Raw genomic sequence first — 21486 nt, forward strand, 5'->3', positions numbered from 1 at the left:
TTTCTATTAGCTTTTGAGGAATATCATGCATTCTTAATATTTACTTGAGTTCCTCTAGATAACAATATTTTAGCTCTTCTGAAGCCTTCAATCATTTTTAAGATATGTGCACACATTTGATTCTTTCATTGCCAAAGATGAGAATTATGATTTATTGTGCGTTGTTGCACAATCAGTGAGATAAACATTTTCTGTATGAAAATCAATAGTCATAGCTTAACAAATACTATATTTTAAGCATCAAATTTTCTAGTGCATTTCAATGCTTGCACTCTTTCTTTTTGGTACTGTTAATGAATCTTGTTGATTCATAGCTCTATTGTATCATATACTATGTGTTCTTCGGGACTCATAGTTTACTTTTGTATTGTATATAATGAATTTTCCAGATTCATAAATTTTTAATGAATTCAGCAACTATATTACAAATAGCCTTCATAATGATTAAAAATAATATACTCTTTGGGCAATCCTACCAGAATGCTCAATATTAATTTTTTTTTAGTTCTTCGGGAACTAATTACAAATAATAATAATAATAATAATAATAATAATAATAATAATAATAATAATAATAATAATAATAATAATAAATAAACTTGCCATAAAATAGATCGCATAGCTCGCAAAATTTGGCCTAAGGTTTATTCTGGGTGTGGTTATGGTGCATAAGCCAAAACTTATGCACCATGCATAAACTTGCTTCCTACACCCAACATATTTGCTTCCTACACAAAAAGTCAGCCCAAGCCCAAAATTAGGCAATTCATTACTCGCGCGCCCCCCATATACTACCACATTACTTGCGCGCCCCCCATATACTACCACATTACTTGCGCGCCCCCCATTTGCTTAGCGCACCCCTCAGTTTTTTTTCCTTTTTCTCCCTAGATTTCTTGTGAGCCCCTCAATTTTTTTTTCCTCCCCCAGATTTCTAGCGCGCCCCCAATTTTTTCCCTCCTCCAAACTTCTAGCGCACCCCCCCCCAAATTTCTAGCGTGCCCCCCGTTTCCAATTAAATAATAACTTTTGTTCCTTTGAAGTATATATTATAAGAATCCATTTTTAATTAAGTTTCGTCATACACCCCCTTGAAGCCCAAAATAATAACCAATGGTTCATGTATAGATAAAGCATACTTGTCAAACATACAATTTAATTTTAAGTTTTATCAATCATAATCACAATATAAATAAAATCTCATACATTAATTACATATATATATGGATTTTTTTTCTTTACAATAAAAAAATGACCGAATCCAATATCTCATGCATACTATCCAAATTGTTCTCAACTAAACTAACCCTAATTGCTTTATATGATTTTTTGCTTTATGTAGCATGGTTTTGTAAAATGGTTATGTGATGTTTTACTTAATAACAATGATTTCAGTGTATAACATCTTGGCACTAATGCCCATATGAAACCATTTAACTAAAATAATGGTTTCAGTGTATAACGCTATGAAACCATTTAACTAGACTAATGGTTTCAGTGTATAACATCTTGAAACCAAATAACAAGACTAATGGTTTTAGTGTATAACGCTATGAAACCATTTAACTAGAATAATGGTTTCGGTGTATAACGCTATGAAACCTTTTAACTAGACTAATGGTTTCAGTGTTTCAGTGTATAACGCTATGAAACCTTTTAACTAGACTAATGGTTTCAGTGTATAACAGTATGAAACCATTTAAATAGACAAATGGTTTCAATGTATAACATCTTGAAACCAATTAACAAGACTAATGATTTCAGTATATAACCAAAATAAGCAAAATAAACGGTTGGAAAAGCTTCAGGACATGATTTGGAACATGAATCAATTCGAAACTTAATTAGTTTGCCTTTAAATCGAGCTAACCAAATAAGTTTTCTCTTAACTATTTTTGAACTTTGGGTATGCTTTTCTATTGGTTTTTCTTCGTGTTTCTTGATATATTTCGATTTCTGGAAGTGTTTGGAAGCTTTTGGATGAAAGAAATTAAAGGTTTATGGTGTTTGAATGACTTTCAATTTTTCACAAAAATGGTGAAAAAAAATGGTCTTGTTAAATGGTTTCAATATGTTATACACTGAAACCATTAGTCTTTTAAATGGTTTCCGTTTTGTTAACCAATTAATATTGTTAAACGGTTTCAGTTTTGTTAACCCATTAATATTGACTAATGTTATACACTGAAACCATTAGTCTTGTTAAATGGTTTCAATAAGTTATACACTGAAACTATTAGTCTTGTTAAATGGTTTCAGTTTTGTTAACCCATTAATATTGACTAGTGTTATACACTGAAATCATTAATCTTGTTAAATGGTTTCAATAAGTTATACACTGAAACCATTAGTCTTTTAAATGGTTTCCGTTTTGTTAACTCATTAATATTGTTAAACGGTTTCAGTTTTGTTAACCCATTAATATTGACTAATGTTATACACTGAAACCATTAGTCTTGTTAAATTGTTTCAATAAGTTATACACTGAAACCATTAGTCTTGTTAAATGGTTTCAGTTTTGTTAACCCATTAATATCGACTAATGTTATACACTGAAACCATTAATCTTGTTAAATGATTTCAATAAGTTATACACTGAAATTATTAGTCTTGTTAAACGGTTTCAGTTTTGTTAACCCATTAATATTGACTAATGTTATATACTGAAACCATTAGTCTTGTTAAATGGTTTCAATATGTTAATTCATTAATATTGACTATGAGGGTAACATAGATTTTTTGAATCCTTAAATTTCAGCAACAAGAGATGCTTCTTGCCATGTTTTCCTCGACTCAAGTGCTTATAAAAGCACTTGTTCAAGTAAGCACTTATTTGATTAAGCTAAAAATAAAAACATAAAAATTAAGCAAGTAGAGGGGGTGCAGAACGTAAGTCAGGGGGTGCAGAAAACAAATACAGAGGTCCAGGCCCAAGCCCAGTCCATTTTAAAAAAAAAGTAGAAGGAAGAAACGATTCAGTGCGGCGCCAGTCCATGGCGCGTGATACAGATCTCAGATGTCGGCCTTCTGATCCATCCGATGGCTAGGATTTAACAAATCAAAATAGATCTGAGCCTTTGGATCGTTTTATAATAATCTAACGGTCGTGACTTAAAATTGGAGGGAGTCAATGACGCGTCGCCACCTCATCGTCTTCAACCTCCACCTTCTTCTTCCTCATGAAGAACATGAAGGGAAGCCATGAAAGCTTCAAAAAACCTTCACGACCATAACAACAACAACACTAAATCTCAACCGAAAAATACGAGTGGGTATACCATTTTACTCGAAATTTAATGCTGATCATGAATCCATGCTTAGATTTCACAGTGGAGGTATATATTTTAAAAAATGATTCAATCTTTAAAACCTAAAAAAATTGAAAACACTTATTTGAGCGAAATAAGCAAAATAAACGGTTAGAAAAGCTTGAGGACATGATTTGGAACATAAATCAATTCGAAACTTACTTAGTTTGACTTTTAATTCGAAACTTACTTACTTAGTTTGAGATTTTGAGATGATAACATGTGTCATCAAAATGTTTATGATCGGATGGTTGTGATTAATTTATGCACCGTACATAAGATTGACCTTATGCATATTAACTTGTGCCCCTTAATCGTATCCACATGTGCGGATATCCGTACCCGTTAATAAATAAGAAAATTACTTAAATATTTCTAGTTATTAAATATAAAAAACTTTATATTCTGCATAATTTTGTGATAAACTTTATTTTATTTAAAAAGGTATGTTTATTATTTTTTTTAAAGAGATTTGTATGGATATATTATATTAAGTTTGATACTATCTTAGACATTTCAAAGTCACATTTAGGGTCTTTGTGATGCTTTTTAGCAATAAAATAAGCGGAACTTACATGGTTAAGGAGATTACTTAATTAGTTTGCAAGAAACATGAAGAAAAATATGAATTTTGGATCTGCAACCTACGCGTGGCGCAGGAGGGGTTGCGCATGGCGCAATTGGATAGAGGTTGGCCTTTGAAGTCTGTAACCTGCGCGTGGCGCATGGACTTTATAACATCCTAGATTTTCAGAACATTAATGAACGGAATTTTAAGTGAAAAGACGAATATTTTTTTAAGGAACAAAATAAAATTACAAACCTCATTAATCTCTATATCTCTATATATTATATTACGAATCCCTCTATGAAACTTTTTTAAGGAATTTTTTCATTGTATATTAATGATTGTAATTAATATAGTCACGTGTCATTCATTTATTTATATCTCTATATAAATATATTTTTTTATAAAATATCTCTGTATAAAACTAATCTATCTATATCTATCTATCTATATCTATATATTATATGTTTAAGAATTTTTTCTCATGAAAACTTTTCAACGTGGCAATCTCTTGATTAACCAACTTTGTTTTCATCTTACATGGCATCTTCACAATCATCGGTTGCTTATGTGTCGCTTGGTAAAACCTCCTTAAGTTTTATGTTCACAATTTTGGTAGCTTTTATCTTCTTATCACATTATAAAGTGAAACTCCTCAAAACTCAAATGTATACAAACTCATTGTTGTTATTTCTAAGTATACAAACTCAAATGTTGTCAACAATCATTTAACGAATATCGATCCGTTTTTTTTTCCAGGCAAACCAGTCCTTCAAAATTCGATTAATGCTTCCAAGTTGTTATTCAACCCTGAAATTTCAAGTTGCTTACCCTCAGCTGCTACAAAACATTAACACTAAGCATTATTTTGAAGAGCGGAGAATTCTTGCTCCTACTTTGGATTCTGTCCAGGAGGTCAATGAGTATATCATGTAATTAATTCCAGGTGAAGAGAAAGAATACTGTAGTGCTGATTCTGTGTGTAGATCAGACAAAGACATCGATATTACAGGAAATCGAATGGTTCACTATAGAATTTTTAAATGAAATTAAGTGTTTGGGACTTCCAACTCATAAGTTGAGACTAAAGGAAAACGTGTCTGTCATGCTTAAGCGCAACATTGATCAAGCACGTGGGTTATGTAACGGAACAAGACTTTTGGTAAATCATTTGGGAAAGGGTACATTAATAGGTGCAACAGTGCTCACGAGAACACACGCCGGTGACAAAATTGTGATTAATCGCATGAATTTAATCCCAACTGATCCAAGACTGCCTTTTAAATTTCAACGGCAGCAATTTCCTTTGACTCTTTGTTTTGCTATGACAATTAATAAAAGTCAAGGACAATCGCTCTCCCATGTCGGAATTTATCTTCCTTGACCAGTATTCACTCACGGTCAGTTTTATATTGCCATGTCTAGAGTCAAGTCAAGAAATGGACTCAAGTTTTTGATTTTGGACGATGAAAAAAAAGTTTTATCATCAACCGAAAATGTTGTGTACCGTGAAATCTTCAGCAATGTCTAGAATTTTTTTAGCCTAATGTCTAGCTTTCCAATCATATCTAATAATAATGATGTTCCTTTGGATCACCATTGAAATATTAAGGTACTGGATATATTTTTCCCGTATTGTTTATTTTCTTCTTATATCTCCCAATATTGTCCCATTAAATGTTGCAGTATGTTCATTTCTCATTGAATTAAAAACTACAGTAATCAATATAAAATCCAACAACATCAAAAAATGATGAAAACATATCATAAGGCACATAATCCAACTGTTCTGTAAGAAAATCACAATTACATACCTTTACTCAATTGGATTATCCTTCACATGCCAAAGCTCCACCACCACTTATAACTCCGTTATGACACACTAAAAGTGACATAATTCAAGGAAGTTTAGAGAACTTTTGATGAGTTTTTATGCTTAGAATAAGTGAAATTCATAGTTTTGAAGAGTTGGTTTATGTTGTTGAATGCCTAAAAAGTTGTCAAAAGTGTTGTTGAAGGCCTTAAGCTGTCAAAAAAATTGTTGCTGTAGGCCCACTGTCACGCTGGGCGTAATTAATTGGCATTTTTTTTTGGCTTGGTCTGCTGGTCTTCACGCTGGGCGTGGTACTTGTCACACCGGGCGTGGCAGATCTGACAAAATGAAAAGTATAAGTTGAAAACTCATTTTTAGGGAGAAAGTTACGAAATTTTGGATCAAAGTGGGTCTTTGGAGCTGAGTTCAAGCAACAAGAAGGTGGATCCAAGCAAAGAATCAAGTGTAGAAACACATCCAATTCCTCTTGTCATGAAGATTTCAATTCTTTTTATTCATGTAATTTCCTCTTTCACTATGTTTGACTAAATTCTTAGATTGAATTTGTAGGAGATTTTCATTGTACTTTGTTTGAACCATGTGAACTTGATTGTATGCAATTGGATTATGATCTAGTTTCAATTGATTATTTCTTGCACTTAATGCTTCATATAATTTGACGAAATTGTGTGATGAACTTAATAGTTGATTTATCATGAGAATGAAAATTAGCTATAGACCTATGAATGATTGAACAATTGATAATCACTCTAGAGATTTTGGTTTATTGATTGTGATTAAGGAATCAATGCTTATGAAAACCTCACTTAAACACAAATTCACCCTATAGATTGAGAGAGTTGTGATTAAGTGAGAGAATTATTATCAAGAGATTGAAAATAATCATTTTATTGATTCAATCTTGGAACATAGAATAGCGAAGGTGATTATTTAATTGGACGTGGAAAAGATTGTTTCAGCTATTAAGAAGAAGGTTTATCCTAGAAATCATTGGGGAAAACTCACCAAAAGCTGCGCTACGGCTTTGTGCGGAAACGATAATGTTACGAATTACGATAGCGTGGGTGAATAGAGAAGGGCAATAGCACGGGTAAGTTAGACTAGTTACTCTTATTATTGTTAATCTGTTCGAATTTTCGAATTTTATATTGGATTTTTTTTTTAAAGAATAATATCTCTATACAGTCTTCTTATAATAACATCAAAAATACATTTGGATTAAATTTGAAGTTAATTAGTACTACAGTTTTTTTTTTATAAGCAAATTAGCACTACGGTTGTTGATAAAAGTCAAATTTAGTATGTTTCCAGACCCTGCATATACTCTCTCTGGTCCTAAATATAGAAGGAAAACTATTTTTTAGATTCATTGAGAATCTAATGTATTTTGCCTACATTATAGACCAAATACATTAGATTATCAATAAATCTAAAAAGTAATTTTTGTCTAATATTTAGGACCGAAGGGAGTATAATGCAATATCCCTACCAACACTGAGCTATGTTCATCGGACAATATAAAGACTATCTGTTTTTTCTTTTCCGGTGACATATATAAAGACTTTCTGTGACAATATATAAGCAAAAATCATCTTTCTAGGTACATAGCATAATTAATGTATCTGACCTATAATATAAACCAAATACATTCAATATGTAATGAACCTAAAAAGATGTTTTTTGCTTATATATTGTCACATAGGGTTATTTCTTATATCCAATTAAACATATTTTTTTCCCTAGACAAAAAAAAAACATATTTTTCCTCTCCCCCTAAATTTGAGTATCTCTTGCTGTCTATGACTTAGACCTAGCTCAAACATATTTAAGAGTTATCTTCCAGTCACTGTTACACAATAGAAACTTATTTTTTTAATTTTTTTGAATAAACGATGACAACTTGTGTTGTACTAGTAATGCTATTCTTAGGGTATGCGAGGTTTAATTAATTTTTCTTTAAGAAATCGTGCTATATTACTTGGACCCAAAAATAAATGTGCTATATTTTGATAAAATTTATTTGTTTTGACAAATTAGTCAAAAGAAAAATTTACTTGTGTAGTTTACTCGAATATTAACCACGTGTTAAGGAATAATGTTATCTCTACCAACCGTATTAAATCAAATCATGTTGGTAATTTATAATTTTTAAATCAATAAACTATAACACTTGTCAAATAAAAGATAAAGTATAACAAAAATAAAAATAATTTTTCATATATCACGGCATCTCATTCGTAGGTAGTTTCATAGAAGCTGTTGACTAATTAGACTTTGTATTTTTTAAGGGATTTCGTTACACCTCAATATATTGATTTTATTTTAAAAATACACTATAATTAAGACGTGCAAATTGATCCCTGTATCAGTCCTAAGTCCTAGTAATAACTTACAGCAAACCAAACTTCCCGTCATCAATACCATTCCCATTTTCAAACTTATGTCTCTCAAAAAATGAATTGACTACCTCAAGATTTATAAGAAATAAAAGTCACCATACATTAATCCCCAAAAAAAGTCACCATACATTACTATATGTGGTAACATATTTTTCTTTATTTAAAAAGAAAATCTAATATGACCAACCAATTAATTTATCATTAGCCTTGTAACCAAAAAAAATTAATTTATCAAAAATTATTCCAAAAAAAATAATTAATTTATCAAAAAAAAGAAAATATGACCAATTAATTTTTTTTCTTACTAATTTATATAACTTTTTTACTAGGTTATAGGATTTTCTAATAAACTACTTCAAATACAAGTTTATATAACAATTTTACTCTTATTGAAAAAATAAATATCAATTTGTGTTATTTTATATTTATCAATAAATTCAACCATTAATTTTAACAGAGATAAAACTTAGATACAATGATTTAGGTATTTTTTTATAAATATAGTTTTACATTGAAAAATTATTAAAATTATCTAACTATATTCTTGTATGTTGAAGGGAAATTATGTAACTAACACGGTAGGGGTAGTATATAGTATTTATGGTAGGATTGTACCTAATTTTCATCCTTTTATCAAACACTACAAATTCTATAGGCTATAATTAACTTCTCTCCTAACAATTATCAACTATTCATTTTTTTTTTTACCGAATCTTAGTAAATAATTATTCAACTTTGGAGATGCAAGAACTTATTAGTGAATATTGTGTGTAATTACCAAATGTGAATAAGTGGAGTATCTGATATTCAAATCCAGCTCTCGCTCATTAAATTATTTTTTTTGTCGGATAATCTAGTGACTATAAATTCTACCCTTAGATGGATAAGTGGAATATCCAAGTTCGAACGTCGACACATGCATAACATGCGATGTGTTACTAACTGAGAAAACCTCATTAAACATTTTTATCATCATCATATATAAATAAATTAAATTAAAATGCAATGTCACAAACCTCTTTCTCCTGTTTTATTGCCGAGTCCAATTCCATCATTGACTGACTACTACTTCATTCTCTCTCCTTTCACCCTTTCTCAAGTCTATATCCCTTTCATTTCTTTGAAAATTTTATGGCCAAAAAAGTTGGACTCTCCATTGATCCAGATCCATTTTTTAGCTTATTAATTCACCATAAACCATTACAATTATTCTTCTTCTCAACTCTTTTCTTCAACACAAACACTTCAACTTAGTCTCACAAAATATTATGGATACCACAATTAACAACAATAACAAAAACAAAAACAAGTCTCCATCTACAACAATCCCTTTTCAAGTCAACCTTACCTCTTCTAATGACTCACTTTCTGATCATGATGAAAACAGACCCATCATCAATGAACTTGACTTTTTCTCTACAAATAACCATGAAAATATTGCCTCTTCTTCCACTTCTGCACCTCCCTATCATCATATACATGATCATTACACCAATCCTTCTTCTCTCTTGGAATTGAAAGTAAACGTGAGTAATCACAACCTTAATCTTAATTTGTTCTATTATATTATGTAAATAGATTAATAGATTATAGAATCCGTGGTTTTAAATTGTGGTCGCAGATAAGGTGCGATTCTATATTGTGGTACAATATAGATGAATGCGGCCGATATGGCCACAACTGTAATTGTGACGATGTTGTTATAAAGGCTTCATGACCAAATTTTATGTTGTGGCCGTAATTTCAGTTGCGGACCATAATTTAAAACTATGGTAAAACTATTTAGTTAGTTTATTATTGCCTTCAATATTGCATTGATATTCACACATATTCACACATAGGGATGGTGATGAATACTTTAAGAATGTAGTTGAATTTTTTTTTTTATTAAAAGTTAAATTGGTTAAATTTGAGATTTTATGAAATACAATTTTAAATCATGAAATTATTTATTTAGTGTTTTTTCAACTTTGAGGATTTAAACCTAATTTATTAAAGTTCCAATTTTGAGGATTTAATTATTTATAAAATTTCTGTTTCAAAAAAAAAATTATAAAATTTCAGTTATATGGTTTTATTTATGAATTTTACTAATTTATTTTTCCAATTAATATATTTTTTCACTAAATGTTTGTTATTTTTGCTAATGTTGAAATAAAAAAATTGATTTTTTCACGAATTTTCTAATCACTAAATTCAGTAACAGAATTGGAGACATATTTTCACTCTAAATTTTGGATGCTAATTAAATGTTTTCTAGTTGTAATTTTGGTTGTTAGAATTATTCATATAATTTAGTGAAAAAAAGCATTATTGATATAATATATGACATTGGTGTGGTGCTAATGAATATGTGATGTTTCAATATAGACTAGTTTGAATCTTCTTACCACCAACGCAAGCAATGATCAATCCATGGTGGATGCTGACATACCAAGTAATTCAGAAGACAAAAGAGGTCAACTTGAGGTAAAGAACATTTATTATATGTAACAAGAAGCACAAACACTCATCGTATTAGGCATGTCTCAATGTGGGACACGTGTCCATGTGTCAATGTCCTTATCATGTTCGTGCTTCATAGTTTTTAATCATTGAGTGGTTTATACTGTATACAATCTAATTATTTTTCAGGCCGTTGTTCTTCAAGGTGAGCTTGAGAGATTGAAGGTAGAGAATCATCAATTGAGGAACATGCTCGAAGAGCGCAATCGGAATTACAGCACATTGCAGATGCATTTGGTGAGTTTGATGCAAGAGAGAAAGGTAGAGGATTGTAATGAAGATAAAAAACAAGTAGAGATGAAACAAAATGGAAATGGTGGATTTTTGGTTCCAAGGCAATTTATGGATCTTGGATTAGCTACTAATAATTCTAATGTTGCTGCTGATGAACCAAGAAGTCAAGATCAGTCAAAAGCAGTTGGAAACAACAATGAAGAAGGTTCCAAGGATGAAGCACTTGTGCCTGATCATGATATGAAGGAATCTGATAAGGGAAATGAACGAGACGATAGTCCTCCGAATCGAGTTTTACCTGCTAATAATAGTAATAATGTTCCAAATTTTAGTCCTCAAACTAATGTTGAACAAGCTGAGGCTACCATGAGGAAAGCACGAGTTTCGGTTAGGGCTCGATCGGAGGCTGCTATGGTACTTCAATTTCACATTTTGGTTAGAAGAAAGAAATTTATTTTTTGGCTTTTATGTGATGCAAAACTGTTGTATTTTTTTTTTGTATCAGATCAATGATGGATGCCAATGGAGAAAGTATGGACAGAAAATGGCGAAAGGAAACCCATGTCCTCGAGCTTATTATCGATGCACTATGGCTCACGGCTGTCCAGTGAGAAAACAGGTATATGTCATGGCCATTCTCATGCTTAATATACTGTTTTGATCAAATTTGACTCTGCCATTAACCTTTCTATGCATGCTGATTAACTAAATTAGTTGCAAATTAAGTTGCATAGCTCATGTACTTCTGCTAAAAACTGTGATGAGTTTGTGGTCCATTTAGCTAAGATATCATGGCTCATGTTTCATTCCTCAACATTTCACACCTAGGTTCTGTTCGGATAAACAGTTTTATTAAGCACTAAAAACACAAGTGTTTATCATATAAGTACTTAGCCGGTGTATAAACTATTTCTATGATAAGGGATAAAATTAAGTCAAATTGTTTTCATATAAACTATAATCTGTTTTCATAAGCTATATTATATTGGAGAAATAATAGAATTGAACTGAAAATATCTTATGGTTACGGACGTGTCATAGATTGTTTGCGTAAACTCTTCCAAGTAGTCTCATAAGAGCATATGTCAATAGATAAACTCAAATAAGTCAATCGATTATAGGCCTCTAACGAGGTAGGTTGAAGTCAAGGTTTTAAACTGCGGTAATGGTCACAGTCATGTAGCAATTCTTGATATTGAGTCAAAATGCGGCAATGACCACAAAACATCAAAAACTATGATGTCGCACTCACAGTTGTTTATGTCTAACTAACTATCAATTTTTGGCCCAACTTTACTTACCGTACAGTCGAACTCTGGATTACCGGGGGCACCCTTCCCCTGGAAACCAGAGGGTTAATACCAAAACAATCTATCAATCTAACACATATACCATAATCATCACAGGTACAAAGGTGTGCTGAAGACAGATCAATACTCATAACAACATATGAAGGAAATCACATTCATGCATTGCCACCAGCAGCTATGGAAATGGTACAAACAACATCAGCAGCTGCAAGAATGCTTTTATCAGGACCAATGACAAGTCCTGATGGCCTAATGAATCCAAATTTCCTCACAAGAGCAATCCTTCCTTATTCATCAAGCATAGCAACTATCTCGGCCTCAGCACCATTTCCAACTGTTACATTAGACTTAACCGAACCACCAAATTCAAACCAATTCCCTAACAATAAGAACACAAATCAGTTCCAATTTCCGTTCGCTCAAAATTTTGCAAACTCATTACTACCTCAGATATTCGGTCAAACATTGCTTAACCAAACAACATTTTCAGGACTTCAGATGTCACAAGATGGAGAAAATTCTCAATTGGGTAATCAATCTCAGCAACAACTTGCTGACACAGTTACTGCCATTGCATCTGATCCTAACTTCACTACAGCATTGGCAGCTGCTATTACTTCCATTATTGGAGCTGCACAACCAAACAATGGTAACAACAGTACTATTAATAATGGTAACAGTACTATAGCCAACAATAATAATGGCAATGTTACATCTAATAACAATGCCAATGGAAGCAATAAAGGCAACAATCCTAATTCATCAGGAAACTAGCTAGCTAGATAGCTCACAGTGATAGCTTTTTTTTAATATTAGTCTTACATTTTTTGGATTTTTTAATTATTTTTTCCCTTCATTAGTTGGGTTCGGAAACGTTTGGACAAGGACGCGACACTGGCTCATTATTTTTTTCAAATTATTATTGATATGACGTATTAACGTCGTGTCTAGTGACCTGTGTCTGTGTGAGTGTTTTCATAGCAAACAAATAGGTTGAGGTGAAATTTTCCCATTTGTTCAACTCAAGGAAATTTTGATATTGGATCTATAGTGGATTTTTTGGCAATTATTTATGTCTCCATTCATTATTATGCTACCTCTAGGTATGTACTACGTCCGTGATATTTTATAAGTAAATTTTATTTTTTTAAATTTATTGTATAATTAACGTATATGAATATATTAAATAGTTTAAATATATTAATTATTTGCTTATAAAATATGATGGAGGAAGTATGCGGAGGTTATAATTTAGGAAGAAGTATATTGTTAGTTCCTTTGTCTCATATGTCATCCCATTTGAAAAACAATTTTTTTTTTGTACAAATTTGGAAAAACAATTTTATCTAACATTATTTATTATTTTTGTAAATATCAAATATAATGTTTATTATGTTTTACTAATGATACTCTTATTTATTAAAGTAGTTACAAATATAATCATTTTCCTCATTTATTTATGGAAATGGAAGGTTGTATTATCTTGTCTTTTATTGATGTCTTTGGAATTTTTCTATTAGTTATTAGTTATGAATAATAAATATAAACCCTCAAAGAGAAAATAACAATGGGGAAGAAGATAAAAGAAGAGAGCTATGGCCTATAGTAGCAGTTGACTACCAAATGGCAGTAGCTTGTGGGAAAGGAAAAAAAGAAGTCAAGAAAATCGTCTGAGAGTTGTTAAAAGTGGATGTCATTTATGGGGCACATAAAGAAGAGATTGAGATAAATAGTACGAGAGAAGGATAAAAAAAGAGAAATGATATTTGTACAACCATTTTTTAATAACTTTTGAGACAACTTTCTCTCTCATACTCACATTATCTTTTTACTTTCTCTCTCTATTGCTTTGATTTTTGTGCCAACACCTACTTTCATTTGTAAATTTATTGTTGTCCCAAAAATTGTCACCTAAATTGTTGTTCAAATAACACAACTCTAAAAAAATAAAATAAGAGGGACTTCTTCAATTTGTCTTTTTCCTTTTATACAAACACTTGACATTATGTAGATTATGAAACAAGTTATGGTTAATGTCGTCGATTAAAATGGGCTAGAATCATTTCGGAGAATTTGAGTTTGAATCATGATTAAATTAAATAATATTTTATCAAAATTTATTTACTTTTCAACCGAATTTCAAAATTTCAAAATAAAATAACTTATTTCTAAAATATAATTATTTTTTTAAGAACTGAAATTGAGTTTTCTAGAAGTCCTATATAATTTTTTTAACTACAAATCTCATTCTCTCTATTTTATTTTTATGTGTCAAAATATGGATTTCTAAAATAAAATTTGTTTAAACTTTAAACCACTGGGTTTGGTTTAGTTGTAAAAAATTTCGCGGTAGTATGTTTGAAATCCTGGTTCGATCCTCGGCACTATTGTAAAACAAAAAAAAAATGTTTGAAGTGTGTAAAATATATATATATATATATATATATATATATATATATATATATATATATATATATATATAGGGAGCACTTCAAGTGAGAGGAGTGTGTTATAATGAGAGGTGAGAGGAGCAATTAATATCCATTGGATGTAAAGGAACGGTTGAGATCTTTTGTTCTCTTAAAATTTTAAACTGTACCTCATATATATATATATATATATATATATATATATATTCCGTTAGAACAAAATATTTTTCGAAAACTTGAAATTTGATTTTTAAAACATATTTTTACCACATATTTTTTAAAATAAATGAGATTAATTAAAACTGAAAATGAGTAAAATAAGAATTTTTCAAAATTGTGGGGGTAAGGGGTGGCAAAACGGGCCGGGCCCGCCGGGCTGACCCGTTTAACCCACCATTTTTGGCGGGTCGGGCTGAGGTTTTCGGCTCGCTACCTTAAGGTGGTCTGCCCCCGCCTAAAAAACGGGATGGGGTGGGGCGGGTTAGCCCGCGGGCTTTTAAATTTTTTATATTTTTATACTTTTACTGAAAATTGGGCTTGAAATGATGAGCCCAAATCTCAATGCAGTAATATTTTTCTCTCATATAAAACTTCACGTTTCTTTTTCTGCCAAAATTAGGGTTGTTTATTTCATTCATTCATTTCATCCGCCGTCGTGCTCCCTTTATGCTAGTATTTATCCTTTTATCTTATATTGTAATGAATTACTTATTAACTTAGTTGATGTTTCTGTTAGTTTAATTAAGGGTAAATGTAAGGAATTACTTATTAACTTAATTAATGTTTCTGTTAGTTTAATTATCCTTATTCTCTGCTGCAATCTTCTCTCAACACTTAATTATCCATATTTTCTGTTAGTTTAAAAATAGGAGGTAAGAGTTTTAAGGAATTGTGAAGTTATAATTCAACCCGCTTAACTTCACAATCTTCTCTCAATGCAATCTGCTAGTATTTTTTTTAACATCAACTAGGAGGTAAGAATAATTGTGAAGTTATAATTCAAACTATTAAAAAAAAAAAGTATTTGGCGGGCCGGCCCGCCAACTCGCCAATAAACGAACGGGCTTGAGTTGTTGAACCCGGACACCTAAGTTGCACCGCCCTGCCCCGTTTTTGTGCGGACTTAAACGGGGCGGGCCTAAACGGGGCGGGCATGCCCACTTTGCCACCCCTAGGTAGATGTATTAGGTGTCGGACTAAGAAAGAAAACTAACAAAGATTTGCATGAAAAAATGTACAACCAAGTTATGTGTGTATTAAAGCGGAAAATTTATCATCCCACCTACCCACTTTCTCACCCACCCCCTGGAAATTCCATTTTTGTCCTTGGTCAAAAAATTTGGAACGCGTTTTCCGAATTTTTTGCCTTTAAAAACAACTTCGGAATGTGTTTTCCGAATTTTTTCCACATTTGAACTAAAAAAATTCGGAAAACGCGTTCCGAATTTTTTGACCAAGGGCAAAAATGGAATTTCCAGGGCATAGGTGAGAAAGTGGATAGTGGGATGAGAAATTTTCATTAAAGCGTACTTGTCCTATGCTGCTTTCTAAGTTGGGCTTAATCAAATAACAACCCATAAAACCAAATTACAGACATTTTTACCTTCATACCCCCTATCTACATTTTGAAACCTCCCAAAATTACTTCGAAATTGGATTCTTCCAAGGATGGGTCAAGTAAGCAATAAATATGAACAAAGGGAAACACATCTTCACTGAATCGAACTCAATTTTTTTTACCAATCTCCGTTGCAATGATAATGAAATATTGGATGTGGTAAATGATTATGAATAACATTGGAGAGATAGAGAGAGATTACACTTATATATCGTAGCTAAAAAAGATCGATGGTGAAAACTCAACTGAGATGATCCAAACATGTAAAAGAGGAGACACGTTTTTTTCTTTTCTATATACTTTTGTAAAAGCGGATGCAGTGACAAGATGACAACCCTTAACATATTTCGGTGTCTAATCGGACAAGGTTCCATTTTTTTAAAACCACCAATAAGCAATTAAGTTTTATTATAGTTTAAATATTCGTATAATTAAAATAATGTGCATATAAAAAAAAGCTTAACATCAATTTTATATTTTTTTATTTTAGACTTTCATCTCTGCTATCTGGTTGCCATTCTTACAACTTGACACTTTAACTACTTTTTTTTATCATTGATATATGTGCAAAGTCTCCACCATTATTAACGATGATTAATATTCGTTAGAGAACTTATAAGACACATAAGGCGAGTTATCCACTCCGAACCAAAAAAAATTCATATGTAGAAGTCAAAAATTGCACCTCTAACTACCAACTCTTTTCAATTGGACTAATTTGTTGTTTTGGCTTCTTTAACTAACTTTTATCAGTGAGATTATTATTTTTTATTTTACTAAATTTTTTACCATTTATGTTACTTCATCAACCACCTTGTTGGCCAAGCTCCATAATTTTCTATCAAAAAATGATTGAGAGAAAGCAATGAAGACATAGTGATTATTTGTACTCTTTTTAATGATTCTCCTTTACTTTGTGTGCGTGTGTGAGAAAGAGGAAGGACAACATTACCACTTTGAAGTAATTTTAAGGTCCCTCTCGACCCTAGCCATTGAGGAAGGGACAAATTAAAGGGATATACCTTTTTTTCCTTTGGTTTTGGATCTTGTTTAAGAGCTAGTCACACTTGGCATCACCACACTATACCATAACATAACGGAACGTCAAAGCAAACATGAAACGTCATTCTATTCTTGTACTACACATTTGTATTTGTCGGCTCATGAACTCCATTATTATTGGATGAGAGCAAAGTATCAATCATAATACTATTTTGTGCCTCTTTCTTAGTTTTCACAAACGATGAAACGAAGCAACATTGGTATAATCAATTGATATTTTTTTCTATTAACTAAAGTCAATTTATTTTAACCAAGTAACTGAGCTTAAATGGTTATTAAATTTCTTCTAAAATACTACTAATTAAGGCCCCTTTCCCTAGTAGAAATAGTTCATGGTCATATTTTACTTACTTGGCGGCTGAAGTCTGATTTATTAGTGTCTCTTTTTCTAGAAACTAGAAGGTTAATAAAATAAAAATTTGATGTTTTATGCTTAAACAACGAGGGCAACAAACATGTTAAAGAATCTAAAGCTAACATATTGGTGAGATAATTCGAACGCTTAAAGATGGATGAAGATGAAACTACCGAGAAGATGTTTTCTATATTTGAAAAGGGAAGGAGTACTTTGTTTCTCATTGGGCTCAAGCCCAAATCTAAAATGGACTCGACAATGTGGCGTAAGTTAAGGAGTTGCATCGTCAGCGCGTACACTCAAGCAAATCCGCCTATTACAATCAAACCGAGAGAAACGTGCACGCTCTCTATTTGAAAAAATCTCACCACTTTCAGAAAATGATTTGAGTGTAAAAGAATTTACAGATACAATATCTGACCATCAATTTAGTTCCAACTTAGATCAATAATACAATCAAATTGACGCTAAAAAAAAAAAAGGTTACATGCAATTTTAGTCCTCTGTTTTGGTCAAACCGTAATTTTGGTCCGCTAATTTTTAATTGCGCAATTTTGATCTCCCACTTGTTCTTTTTTGTTTATTGTCGGCTAACTTAATTTATTGTCATGTTATCAAATTGGATAATATAAATAATGAATTGATAAAAAAAAATGAAGAATTATGCCTTTTTTTTCAATGTAGCTAGATTCACACACCTTAAATATATGAAGGAATGCAAAATTCTAAATTCAAAATAACGGCTCTACATATCAATTGAACTTACTTGTGAGACAGTTGGTACTCCGAACCATTGTTTTTAAGTTTCTTTATAAATAAAATATTTTGGTGCTCATTTGTGAAGTTTTGAATAGTGATTTTTTAAAAAAAAAATACAATCTAAAGTGTAATTTTTAAATTTTTGCGATTTATTTTTTTTTTGAAATAGAAAGAAGCGATTTTTCTATGTTTCTAAATATGGAAATTATCAACGACGTTATGTGACACCTAACAAGTTTTCCTTTCCATTTTCTCTCATTTTCAACTCTTCCAACTAAGTCCATATTCTTTTTTTCTTTTTTTTTCCTTTTTTTGATGGACAACTCTAGTTCATTTGCTCACCAAAATAAAAATAAAGACAACTCTAGTTCATCTGTACTCAAAAAATAATTATCTTAAAATTCAAAAGTACTAAAACTAGTATTTAACTTTGGAGAGTATTTCATAGGAGTTGCAAGTTTCACCATACACAAATATGAAAATGGAACGTTCATTGATGTAATGTGACCGTACCTTCACTACTCTCCTCAGTCCACACATATAAAACGTGATTTATATATATAGTCGCACGTGTTTTTGGCCTACGTGTATATACATTGGCCTCATTTTGATTTTGTTCTTTTCACTTAACTACGCCAAAATCCTTTTCATTTCATAGATAGATAAAAAGAAGAAGAAGAAAATAGGACCACGTGACTTGCGTGTGATCCAAGCATCATTTCTCACTATAACACCATTATACCTTCCAACTCACGTCATTTCAAGTTACTTAACTTAGCACTCTTTCAATTCATAAGTATGTACATTTTACTAGTATTTATTTAATTTTTGTACATAAGCGAGTAGTGAAATTTTACTAGTATTTATTTAGATTTTTTACGTGAGATAATTTTTATCGAAACATTGCTTTCGATTGCCGCTTTATAAGATTTTAGTTATTTTTGTTAGACCCAACTCGTTGGTAGAGTGGAACGTTCAATTTCTTTTACATATAATAATCATTCGATTATATGAGGTTTTGTGTGAACGCTCTTGATTTTGATCTTCGTTAAAAGATGTTTTAATGTGTACAAGAGGGTGGATATTTCTAAGCTTACCCTTGATTCTATGTTAATTATTTTGATGTCGGGAACTGTAGCCCACATTAGGCCACCACACACAATACCGACTAAGAGGCAAAATGACTTGTCAGTGTTCGTGTGTGAATTAGACTTTCCTTCTATGTTAATATTTCTGACCTAAAAATTAATATCGACATTTATTGGAGACAAGAAAAAATCCCGCGACTCATAATTAAGAAGCTTAACAATTAAATGGGACTTTGAAGCTTTTTTGACGGCTCAATTCTCATGTAATATGAAATTTTTTGTTGTTTGTAACAACATTATTTTCAATCAAATTAAGTTAAAGAGACCCTATAGTACTTGAATGAGGTAAAAAGTAAAATGTGTCTCTTTCAACTTAATCAATTATCTCATTTGAATTCGAAACTTACGAATGAAGCAGTACCAAAATTTTGGCAAGAGTTTTTTCACCTTTGCACGTACGAGTGATCATACTCGACTCGAAAGAAAAACAGTCTCTCATGTTACCTGCATATATAATTCATTTATAAAATAGAAAGGAAAAAATAAATCAATTTTCTTATAAAAGAATTTATAAGAAAATGTTTCATAATGCTAAATAGTCAATTTAAGGAAGTTGTACTGTTCCAACCAACTAGGTGGACAGTTATTGGTTAATTGTATAAAAATTAATTAATTTGGCTTTATGCCTTTGCTGCTTAAATAAATAAATAATAACACATAACTGCATCACCACTCCTCACTCCTAATCTCATTTCCAACCTCTACTCCTACCTGCTTATTTTTTCTCTTTGATTTGTAGTTTCAACCTTTAAGCACTTTTTAGGTTCCACCCTTTAGCTTCTACATCACACCACCAAACTAAATGACCAAAACCCATTTTATAATAATTATACATGTTTCAATTAAGTGTGTTCATTAAAAATTAATCAAAATTAAATGTATAATTAATTATTATACTTTTTTTTTTGTATCCTTATGCTAGGTGAGTTGGGGTTAACCTTTATTTCACGTCTAAGGTTGGACACCTATGTTTCCAAACCATGAAAGCTAAATCACGTAATGATATAGGTTTCGTGAATTTGAAGAGTGTTAATGAATGTCAAAAGAGAACATACACCAATTAGAAATGATTTTGGATTGTTTTTTAAATGAACCCTTTTTTGCTATAATTGATTAGTAAAGCAAAATATATTATATAATCATCTAATCGTCTCGTGTGTCATATGTTAGTTCAACCCTCAAACTAAAATAAATTAAAGGTTCCAAAATTAAAATAAAACAAAGGTGTTTGGAGAATAGAAAAACTAAGAAAAAAAGTAAGAGTGCTTAATTTTAGTATTAGTGCACTCTAACTTGTGTCCTAAGGACACATGATAATGTACCTAAATATATAAATTTAGTATTTAACGGTATAAGAAACTTACGGTGCGTTTGATTAGTAAAATAGCAAAAATTGGACAGAACAGCACATGACAGAACAAGATAATACATGACAAGACAAAATTGTACCGGAGAGATATAGAGCGATAATATTTTTATATTCGAAAATAAAATGAGTATTTTCGTATTTTTTATAGTTGTACTGTGGACAAAAAGTTGTCACGTGGTTTAGTGAGGGACAAAAAATCTTGTTTTTGTCCTGTCCCTTGCTACCTAATTTGTCTAGTCTCATTACCAGTTTCAAATAAAAAAGGGTACAACAAAAGTTGTTCAGTCCAATCCCCTGTTTTTTAGCGGATCAAACGCATGTTGAAAAATTGAATACACATTTTTTAAGAGAATATTTTCATATTTATCTCCTTAACATATGATGTTTACAATTTCAATGATAAACTTGTTCATTCTTTTTTTTGGTAGAACAAAATTTAGGGTGAGGGGATGATGTCTCAGTCCAAAGCAGAGAAGACCTTAGAGTTCAAAGAACACTTTCAAAAATATTTACATTCAGCTTCCTCCAAAAGCATTAACATAACTTAAACCCGAGATCTCTCACATTCAAGACCTAATTTTTTACAAT

General features: G+C 31.2%; 1 protein-coding gene across 2 annotated transcripts; it reads left to right on the top strand.

The window, feature by feature from the left end:
• Positions 1–9116: 9116 nt before the first annotated feature.
• Positions 9117–13428, top strand: LOC123900154 (probable WRKY transcription factor 31). Of its 2 annotated transcripts, none has more exons than XM_045951479.1 (5): positions 9117–9635; positions 10480–10578; positions 10744–11262; positions 11354–11467; positions 12255–13427. In XM_045951479.1, exons 1-5 carry the CDS (start codon positions 9378–9380, stop codon positions 12930–12932), a joined length of 1668 nt encoding a protein of 555 aa, XP_045807435.1. In that variant the 5' UTR covers positions 9117–9377; the 3' UTR covers positions 12933–13427. The 2 variants fall into 2 exon arrangements, with proteins under 2 accessions (XP_045807435.1, XP_045807436.1); XM_045951480.1 differs by having other exon boundaries at positions 9497–9635; positions 10485–10578; positions 12255–13428.
• Positions 13429–21486: the final 8058 nt, after the last annotated feature.

This window comes from Trifolium pratense, linkage group LG7 (assembly GCF_020283565.1).
Source record: "Trifolium pratense cultivar HEN17-A07 linkage group LG7, ARS_RC_1.1, whole genome shotgun sequence".
NCBI classification, from domain to species: domain Eukaryota; kingdom Viridiplantae; phylum Streptophyta; class Magnoliopsida; order Fabales; family Fabaceae; genus Trifolium; species Trifolium pratense.

Coding starts and splice junctions, on each gene's coding strand:
- LOC123900154 (XM_045951479.1), top strand. CDS start 9,378: ATGGATACCACAATTAACAACAATAACAAAAACAAAAACAAGTCTCCA. Junction 10,579..10,743: donor ACAAAAGAGGTCAACTTGAG/GTAAAGAACATT, acceptor ATTATTTTTCAG/GCCGTTGTTCTTCAAGGTGA. Junction 11,468..12,254: donor GCTGTCCAGTGAGAAAACAG/GTATATGTCATG, acceptor TAATCATCACAG/GTACAAAGGTGTGCTGAAGA.